Consider the following 10,811-nt stretch of genomic DNA (forward strand, 5'->3'; position numbering starts at 1 on the left):
TCTAAAGGAAAACCCCATGACTCCTTCCCTGGGAGAGAAATAGAAAGGAGCGCCAGGGGACTTTCTATTTGAAGATGCCAGTGCTAGGTGCATCTTTTCCAGCAACTGAAAGCCACTGAGACTGCTGCTGAAACTCACCTGCAAAGCTGAAATACATCTTGGGAAAAACCCTTTAAGACTGACTCTAATCCTCTCAAGATAATATATATATATATATATATATATATATATATATATATGTATATAAGAGAGAGAGAGAGAGATCCTGAATAACATCCAGTTATGAGTAACATCAGGACAAGCAGTAACCCCCAACCTCTACTCCAGTGCTTTCTCCACTATTAAACAATGCACTCCTTCAATCCCACATGATAAAATAAAAATATCACCACTTCCTCTCAAGGAGATAAAATAAACCTTAAGTTTTAGAGTCATAAAGCTAGTTTAATTGCTATATCATGTACTATATAATATATATTATACTAATATAGTATGTTATACAATGTATGTTTATAGTATATCTGTATTTATAGTATATATTACTATACTGTGTTATAAACTATACTATATACTACAATATACAATATATACTATAAACTACATATCTAATATAGTTTGTGTTTAAAGCGCATATATATAAAGCTAATATGACAAATATAATTTTATATTTGAATTTATATATCTCAGGTCAAAGTCAAAGAACTACAACTACACTATAGATGTATATACTAGTATATATAGTTAAGCTAATCAGAGGTGCATGTGCTTGCTAAAAATCAAGCACTAGCTATACACCCTCACCTGTACTGGAGACAAGCCACCATAGTTCTAAATACCACTTCATCTTCGTCTCACCAAAATCCAAGCCTTGCCATTGTCTATTGCTGCTTTCAAAACGAATGCTACAAAAAATCCTCCAACCCCCAAATCGGCCTCAAAAGTATCATTCTTCAAGAGTAAAATAAAAAGCTTGCCCAGAACAAAGGAAAAAAACACTGGCCACCTATTAGCTACAACCAGCCTAGGGAGGCACCTCCATGGGCCTCACTGTCCTCTTATGAAAACTGGAAATAATGCCGACGTCTGGAGTTACAGGAAGGACAACAGGTGCATCGCAAACTCTAACGTGCTCCACAAATATCTGGCAATTACCAATACAGCTCCAGTCACTGGGATTTCAACTGAGCCTTCATCTTGGTTTCCTCTCATCGGCTCAGCCTGAGCTGTGTTCTGAGCTCCTGCTCTACGGCATACAGAAGAAAAGGCCGCTAGCCATTGCACTGAGTTCTGGGATAGCATAGAAGGTGCTAATTGTTCCTTATCTATGCTCTCTGTGTAGTAAAAGTGCATGTCTCTTTCAGCCTAATCACTAATTATTTCTTGTTTTCATTTTTGTCAAAAATAAACTGTTTACTTAAATGTCAAATTCAGAATATTTCCGACTATGGTCTTTGGTTATGTTTTTTAAGTAAATTTATAAGCATGTCCTTCAAAGGAGCACACTTCATTTTTTGAGTTGATAAACATGCTGTAGGGTTGCCTTATTGAGAGTCAACCTCTTTTTTGTTGTTACTGTTCTTAAAATCATTCCTAAGTGCATTCTCGGGTCTTTCGCTGGGAGCAGCAATGGCAGCCTCCCATTGACTTACCCTCTCCCCAGTCCACTCACAGCTTCGTGGATACAAGCAAGAGCCATGTTATCCTTTGGATCTCAAGTTAATACCTGCTGAGCTGACCTTCCAGACCTGCACACTCACCTGCTCCCCTCTGTGGACTGTGGTACTCACTGTGAAGCAGCTGCCAAGATTTAGAGATGCTGGCCAGGGTTATACACACAACATGCAGCTACAGAACAGCTCTTCTTTGTGATTGAAACTGACCCAAAATGGAGGTCAAAAGTACAACATAAGCTTCTGCAAGAGCCGGATAAGCAGCTTCTGTATGAGACGCAACTTCTTTAGGAAACACCTTTGCTTACAGAGAACTTTCCATAAAGGTCTACAGCTACTGTACCTGGTTTCCAGACATCTCTGGACTCTCCACCAAGGCAAATACCAAGTGCGACTTACAGAAACTATTTGTAGCAAAGAATGGTGAAATAACCCATATGTACTCATACACATTAATGCTAGAATTATGCTCTGAGGTCCATGGATTCAGGAGTCTATGGATTAATTCTTCAATTGTATGCAAAATGGTCTGCTTATTGCATTGTTCTGGGCGGAGTCCCAGCTTACAGGTGTACAGCAATCTATGAATGAACAGAAGTTAAGAACCACTGTTCTAATGTAGGGAGAAGAGAAGCAGGCCTGCCCGCACAGCAGAATTCAGTCCCCTGACTTTGGTTATCCACCCTGTTCTCTATTGCTCCTGGAAACAAATCTAAGTAAATGGGGCTGGCCAATTTTGGGTTTGTACTGCTCACCACACCATGTGCTCCAGAGAAGAGGAAAATATGTGTCTCTTCTATGGTCTCCGCACTCATCTCTTCCCACCCACCTTGGCTGTTCTTATCAAAAATTCGCACAAATACACCACCCACCAACCCAGAATCCAGTATTTCTCAGGAACAGGAGACTGGATGAGATAGATTAAAAAAAAAAAAAAAAGTATTTCTACTTCCAAGGAACAGAGTAGAAGGAGAAAGAGACTCTTTTAAGTTGCCATTCTCTAAGACGGAGAGTTAGAACCACATGAGGCAGAACCATTCAAACCTTCACCTGTGCAATAGTTTTTCTCATCTTCTTCCAGATGTCTTATCAAATCGATTAAAGGACTCAGACCCATTTTCTCACTTGGTCTTCCTTCCATGCAGCATAGGTCATTCTCTGTGAGAGTACCGGTTTTCTTTACAATTACCATTTTAAGACATAGGCTCCAAAAATTGCCATTATTTTTTGTGAGAAATTACTCCCAAATACTTACCTTTGGGCATGGGAGGAGGGGAAATGCCATTTATATAATGTAATTTTCAGCTTATGTTTGTAGGTTGTAATTTTTAGCTTAGGTGTGCAGTTTGTAAGTTGTATTTCTTTGTATTTGTTATTAGTGGGAAATGTGAACTTCTACAGTCTGTATAACATCCAGAAAGCTGAACATGGTACAATGCCCAAGAGACTCATGGAAAGGAACCAATCATCTACCAGTTAACTGGTTACCGGGACAACACGCCTTAACATTCCAGTGACGGACTGGATTTGCAGCTTCTATTAATGTACTCTCTCCAGGAGCCTCAAGAACATCCACATGAAATAACCTCTTCATTCAGAGCAGCGGTTCTCAACCTGTGGGTCGCGACCCCTTTGGCGGTCGAATGACCCTTTCACAGGGGTCGCCTAAGACCATCCTGCATAGCAGATATTTACATGACGATTCATAACAGTAGCAACATTACAGTTATGAAGTAGCAACGAAAATAATTTTATGGTTGGGTCACAACATGAGGAACTGTATTTAAAGGGCCAGAAGGCTGAGAACCACTGATTTAGAGGCTCTCCACTGTCAGAGCTTCCTAAAGCACTAGTTGTGTCCCATGTAAGTAAGCAGAGTACAGCTCCTGTGAATCTCAGCTTGCAACTTCAAGGCCAGGTGCAGAGATTAGCTTATGCCTGGAAAGCATGATAAATATTAGTTTGAAAGTGATATTCATTGAAGTTGGCATTTGCTCTGGAAGGGTTCACTCACAGCTCTGATGTTTCAGATAAACTTGTGAAAGACTGAGTAGAGCCACACTTGCCAAGCAGGCCCAGCAGGTGCTCAGAAAAATCCTATTAAACACATGCAACATAATAAAAATGCCTGGTCTTTTTTATCACACGAAATTTATTTTAGACTTGCAGAGGAGGGCAAGGCAGGAGGGTGGCCTTTCATCCAACCTGTAAGTTATTTCAGATTCAAAGTTAGAATCAGGTGTAAGAACACGGGTTATTTTATGGAAGTGTGGGGAAAGCTATCAATTACTAAGAATAAAGAAAGAAAAAAACAAGACCTTAGAAATACCATGAAAATAACACTTGATAGGTGAGAAGAAACTTTAAACTTAAAATTATAAGTAGGTCCTTTAATTCCTAGCTATTGAAGCAAGAAAAATCTAGGAAACATGATCTATTAATAAACCACACTAGCCCTGGCCAGTGTGGTTCAGTTGGTTGAGCACCATCCTGTGCACCAAAAGGTCTCCAGTTTGATTCCTGGTCAGGGCACATGCCCAGACTACAGGTTCGATCCCCAGTCAATCGAGGTGCATACAGGAGGCAACAGATAGATGTTTTTCTCTCACATTGATGTTTCTGTCTCTCCCCCCCCCCCACTACCTTCCTCTCTAAAAAAAAAAAAAAATCAATAAAAACATATTTTAAAATTACTAAACACAGCCTATTACCCAAAGCCTCCTGTTGCTTACTAAATGTTACTCCTTGTATATTACGATAAATGAAGATGAAATTAGTATCCTTATTAGTGGAACACAGAATTGGTTTTCCTGCAGTGACCGAGTCTGCTGAACTGTTGTACACTCTCATTTCTATGAGTGTTGCCATAAATGCTTGACAATCGGGCAAATTTGGAAAGTTTTCTTCAGCCAAGTTGAACTAGCCTATCTTCAATTCAACAGTGACATTCGGGCCTCATCAGCACCACGTTTCCATCACCTAAAGACAGTGACAAACATAAAACTGGCATTGTTGCTTATCCTTCCCCATAGCTCGGGGAGAGGAGATGACTGTTTCAAGCTAAGAATAATATAATTAGCTGAAAATATCTAAAAACACCGAGACAACCACCACACAGGCCATCCGTTGCAGAACTCGCTTTCCCAGTCCATGCCTCTTCAGGTGTGCCTGTGGGAGCACAATATATTCTTGCTTTTACCTATTATTTTAAGTTCATATCCGTTTACCTATCCATCCTCTGATCAGCTCTTGCTACAGCTACTACTCATACAAGTACCAAACGCTCTCAAAGTACTAGACACTGTGCTAGATGCTTACATACATTATGTCAAATTCTCACAAGCAGCACTGGATACCTAAGTATCACAATTAGGCTGCATTCTCCAGATGGACTGAACAGGGAAACACATCCAAAGTGGCCTGTCCAGGGCCACACAGCGAAGTGAGAGGCAGAGCTAGGACCAAACCCAGGTCTGCCTGGTTCTGCAGCCCACGCTCTTTCCACAAAACCACACAGCACTGCCGAAGAACCTTAGAATATTAGGTGTGGAAGGAGCCCTACACAACAGCTGCCTTTTATTAAAAATCCACGACGTGCCACGTGCTCTCAATACCTTACCTCATCTTCTTACCACAATCGCGTAGTGCTGGTTCAGGATAATGAAATAAGAACAAATATGAGACTTGTCCAAGGCTGTAGGTTGGTAAACGCCTAATATGAAATTTAAACTGAGGTCTATTTAATTCCAAGTTGGTGTTCTTTTGACCAAGACCTCGAAAAAAATCGCAGTGGCCCCTTAGTACTCAACAATTCAACAGCGTGCTATTTTTAGAGGAAGCTGCGATGGGCTGAGTACGGCCACAAGAAACTTATGGTGCCACTAAACTCACAGGATTTCACACCTGGAAGAGATTAGAGAGCGTAGTGCTGTCCTCAAGCCCCATCATTTTGCAGATGAGAAAACGGAAGGTCAGAGAGATTGCAAATCATGCTTGAAACAAGGATTTGAAGCAACAGGGAGAACACTGAAAGGCCATTCCAGGTGAAGGGTATATACTGCAGAAAAGCAAGCACAGAGGTCAAAGGAGCATGGTGTGTGCTTGAACCAGAATAGATAACACGTACTCTGCAAGAAAGAAAAAATAAATAAGACACCTCCATTAAGTTGAGTGCCCAAAGGAAATAGCTCCTTTTGTGTAAAAAAAAAAAAAAAAAAAAAAAAAATTAAGTTTGAAAATAAAAGGCTTTTCTAGTCCATCTTCCCATTTTGATCTAATGCCTATCCCTACTATCACACTTATTTAACTTTACCTAATATTTGACAAGAATCTCTGTACTGTAGCCGTATCTGTACTAGAATATGTGAGCATGGATTTATACATTTTTCTACCCAGTGTCTTCTCACCCAAAACTTACTTTGCTTTTCCTTGCTTTTATTTCTTTCCTACCCTTTGGCTTAGAACACTCAATGCCTAAAGGCAAGATTAAACAAATCTCTGTATAAAACTCAGAGTTTACAGTAATTGTTATTTTACTCCAAATGGTACCAATTAAATCACAAAAGCTCAAAGAATACAGCCTCTGACATCTTATTTTAAAATGTGGTTATGCCATTAATTAATATGCTATAAAGAAATGCTGGTCACAGACCAAAAATGGAGTTCAACAGTCTGAGTTTCTGTAAAGAAGACTTTAATAAAATTCTTCTCAAGGTTAACAGTTTCAGAGTAAAAAGTTTTTAAACACTTTAAAGTACTCAATAAGTTTTATTTCCTAATCACAAATGCTAAAAGTTAACACACATAATTCACTTATGCTGGGTGTGCAATAACAGAGGAAGAAAAGTAAAAACGATCATAAAACTCTCTGAAGTCAAAGTGCTTCCTTTCACTAGAGTGAGGCAGACTTCCACAAATGTGAGGCTCCAAGTTCAGGTGCAGGGGAGAAGTTAGCGCTGGGATACTGCCACCCTGGAGAAAAATCAAGTTCCCCGCTTATGTATGAAGCACATGGCTGGGGGCATTTAAAAACTCCCTACAATGTCTGGGTGGGAGCTGACTGCGTTCCTTCCAGTGGCCTGAAAAACTGCAATCCTATCTCCAGCCCTATCAGGCTGGCAGGCACCGGTCCTGAAGCAACTGGGCCTCGTCCAGAACCAAGGCCTGACGGGCCACAGAGGAGGTGCCTTGGAAAGACGAGATGTCGAGTGAAATGGGAGGAGGGAGAAGCCAAAAGTCACCTGAGGCCCAAAAAAGTCTCTGATGGATGGGTGTGTGGGTGTGTATGTGCTGGGGAAATGGGTGGCATGAGATAAAGAGTACTAAATGACAGAACAAATAAAGGGGTCCTTAAAAATGCCACTTGGCCCCAAGAGAGGTAATGTGGGCAGTGCGCAAGCAAGGTCCGGGTCCTGAACCCAGAAGAAATAAGACGAGCCCCATTTCACAGATGGGTACAGTGAGGCAGGAGTTTCAAATTAAGCCCCACAACGAGTGATCAATGCAGTCAACACTATACTGCAAGCCTCTGGAGGATCTAAATCAACCTGGCACTCCCCACCCGACCAGCCAGCAGTGCTCAGCACTTGGCACACAACCGGATCACAGCTCTGAATGAACGTCCCAAGTCTTGAAACTTCAAGCTTCTTTGCAGAAAACTCGGCTTCGGACCGGACAACACTGGGGGCCAGGACGAGGGGAACTAGGCTGAGCGGGTCCCGGGAAGGTCGATGGTTTGGGGTCCGAGTACTGGCCCTCCGCCCGCCCACTGTCACTCACCCGGATGCCCTTCACCACGGTGATGTTCTCATTCTCGTCCGCCTCGAAGGTGACCCGGCGTGTGCTGGAGGCCCCGCCCATGGCTGCTTCTGTCCCTGCAGAGCCCTAGCGCGGACCCCTGAGCACTTCAGGCCCCACGCGCACCCACGCGCGTGGACGTACCCGGACGCTTGCCTCGCACGGCGAGGGCAAGGCCACGACCCCAAGAAGCAAGGAGAAGGCGCGGGCCCTCAGCTCCCACCTCCTCCGGTCACGCTCCACAACGAAATGCCTCCGGTTGGTGGGAGATACAAACGGCCCGCCTCTACTCTGAAGGGACACCCAGATTGGTTGTTCCGGACCCGGATGCTATGGCAACAGGTGGTGTTTGACAGGGTTTCCGGAGCCCCTGGGTATAGTGGGAATTGTAGTCTCGATCTGGCGCCAGAGGTGCCGGGACAACTCGCCCATAATCTGGAGAGTGCAAGGGGAGTGTGGCATTCTGGGAGTTGTGGTCCTCACTGCTCCAAAGGCTCCTAACGGGGCAACTTCCCAGGAAGTTCATTCTACTAGTAACTACTGTCAACATAAGAAACATCCAAACCTGTAGGAATTTTTATGACTTTATTTGAGCCAAACTGACGACAGTCGCTGGGAAGCAAAATCTCAACAGAGTGAGGAAATGCTCAGTAGAATGACAATTTTGCAGTTTATTTTACAAATTATAATCAAAGGAGGAGGTGTAAGGAGGGTACATGAAATTCATTAGTGGTAGATTAGGGAGGTGGGAGAAAGCAAAGAGAGGAAATGTCTGGGACTGGATAATGAGCCAAATGAAGAAATAAATACTTCTTTTCATCAGTGCATACAGGATAGTTAACATTTACAGCACATAGAGATGGTATCAGGGAACAGGGTAACATTGAGGGGTTCTGTGATCTCCTGCACTGATGGGAGATGGTGCCCTTAGAGGTCTGGAAAAGAGGAGGATTATACTAACATTCCAAAGATATGTTATCCTAGATGCAAAAAGACAGTAGACAGGCTCAGTTAGGGTCAAGATTTACCTTTGTCAAGGAAGATAGTGCCCTATGACATAACTATCCACATGACTCGATTTTAGTTAAGAAGATTTACTTTCAGACCATCTTATGTGGTTGCTTGAAGTCCCTGAGTTTGTGAAGTCCACCATGCAGGCCTCCCCTGAGCACATCCGGTTTAGTAAGTGGCCCACACTACTATCTTCAGTACCTTTCAACATTAAAAAGCAGTCAGCCACCACACAGCATGGCATCCTCTTCTTCCAAAGATACCACCAAAAAAGCAGTAACATTTTCCATCTCCAATTATGCGCTGATTTATTACTCCTGGAGTCTGTAGGACAGAGGCTGTTTTTTTCATCTCTGTATTCCTAATCAGTAGCAGGGTATTGGATTTATTATTGCACATCATCATTTTGTTACTTTCGACATACATGTATGCAAATTGTATTGTGCTCCTTTGCAGTTCTGAGACTACATGCTATTTTGTACGAGTTCTCAAGTTGTACAATATGTTTTAACCTTCGTTCTACAGGGAAGTAAAAAGCCCAGAAATGGTGTCTTTTGTTTCTTTGGGACCTCCCCTCCACAAACAACACCCTTTACACTTATTACCCCAATAGTACAGCACTTCTTGGAGGTTCTACATAAAACAGGTGCTCAAGAAATTCTTACCAAAATAATCAATTACAAAGGAAAGAGTTCCTTGGGAAATACAGAGACAAAGGAACCACTATATATTTTAAATATATTTATCTCCTTATAATATTAAATGTGTTCATTCAACCAAATACATATGATGAAGGCTAATCATGAATTATAGTGTGGTGCCTTCACTTTTTATGACACAGAAACATGTAAATGGTCTTATCAAGTAATCTAAAAGTACTTTAGAGATGCAATACAGTATTTTTAACTATAGTGGATCTTGAAAGTCCTCATAACAAGAAAAAAATTGAAACTATGTGTGAGGACAGATGTTAGCTAGATTTATTGTGGTGATCATTTCACAATATGTACAAGTATGGACTCATGATGTTGTATGCCTGAAACTAATGTGTATATGTCAATTATACATCAATTAAAAAATAAAATAAATAAAAATGCTTTAGGCCTTGGTGTGGCTCAGTTGGTTGAGCATCTTCCCGTGCACTCACAGGTCGCCATTTGGATTCCTGGTCAGGGCGTGTGTCTGATTTTTTGGACTTGATCCCCAGCCAGAATGCATGTAGGGATGGAGAGAGGGAAGCTGATTGATGTTTCTCTCTCTCTCTCTCTCTCTCTCTCTCTCTCTCTCTCTCCACCTCTCTTTTCCTCTCTCTCAAAAAAAATTCAATAAATACATATTTTTAAAAATTACTTTAGAATTCATAATCTATTACAACCAAAAACAACAAAGAAAACTTCTGAGTTTTTAAAAAAAGATATATCTTCTTATAAAAAATGCCTAATATAACAATATTGTTTTATCAATTTCAAAGTCAGGCCTACAGCCCCTCCTAAAGAAAACCTGTTGCAATACCCAGAACCTATACTCTCTCTGACCACAGCTTATTAATGATCCTCTAACCAGCGGTTCTCAACCTGTGGGTCGTGACTCCTTTGGGGGTCGAACGACCCTTTCATAGGGGTCACCTAAGACCATCCTGCATATCAGATATCAGAAATCCACTAAAAAACTATTAAAGCTAATAAAAACAAGTTTAGCAAGGTGCAAGATACAAGATCAACATACAAGATCAACATACAAGAATTAATTGCATTTCTATATACTAGCAGTTAACATGCCAAAATTTACATTACAATTCATAACAGTAGCAACATTACAGTTATGAAGTAGCAATGAAAATAATTTTATGGTTGGGTCACAACATGACGAACTATATTTAAAGGGCCAGAAGGTTGAGAACCACTGTGTCTAACCCAAAGGCAGCATTTATTTACCAGAGAGCTATGAGCTAGAATGCAAACTTTGCCCAAACAAAAATCATAGCTAACACTTGAGCCAATCTGAGTCTCTAGTTTTTTTTCCCTTTTCTGTATCTCTACTTAAACTTGAAAATTTAGAACATACAAAAAGATAGGAAACAGAGAAGGTATGATACTGACTCAGAAACATGAAGCATTGTAGGAAACTAGAGATAGGCGGAAACATAAACTGTAAGAAGAATAAAAGACTTCCATTAGAAAAGAAGTAAAATTATCTCTATTTACAGATGATGTGTCATTAAAAATAGAAAAATACCAAGAAATCCACTAAAAAACTATTAAAGCTAATAAAAAAACAAGTTTAGCAAGGTGCAAGATACAAGATCAACATACCAGAATTAATTGCATTTCTATA

At 41.0% G+C, this 10,811-nt stretch overlaps 1 protein-coding gene across 2 annotated transcripts in view; it reads right to left on the reverse strand.

The window, feature by feature from the left end:
• The window catches only part of CHCHD3 (coiled-coil-helix-coiled-coil-helix domain containing 3), a 256,325-nt gene extending 248,618 nt beyond the window's left edge, over positions 1–7,707 (reverse strand). Inside the window, exon 1 of one of the 2 annotated variants that reach the window (XM_081101975.1) lies at positions 7,449–7,707. In XM_081101975.1, coding sequence (XP_080958101.1) covers positions 7,449–7,529 — 81 coding nt within the window. In that variant the 5' untranslated portion in view covers positions 7,530–7,707. The remainder of the gene's footprint in view (positions 1–7,448) is intronic. The other variant, XM_081101974.1, reaches the window with a different exon arrangement.
• Positions 7,708–10,811: the final 3,104 nt, after the last annotated feature.

This window comes from Myotis nattereri (assembly GCF_964212035.1).
Source record: "Myotis nattereri genome assembly, chromosome: 11".
Lineage (NCBI taxonomy): Eukaryota > Metazoa > Chordata > Mammalia > Chiroptera > Vespertilionidae > Myotis > Myotis nattereri.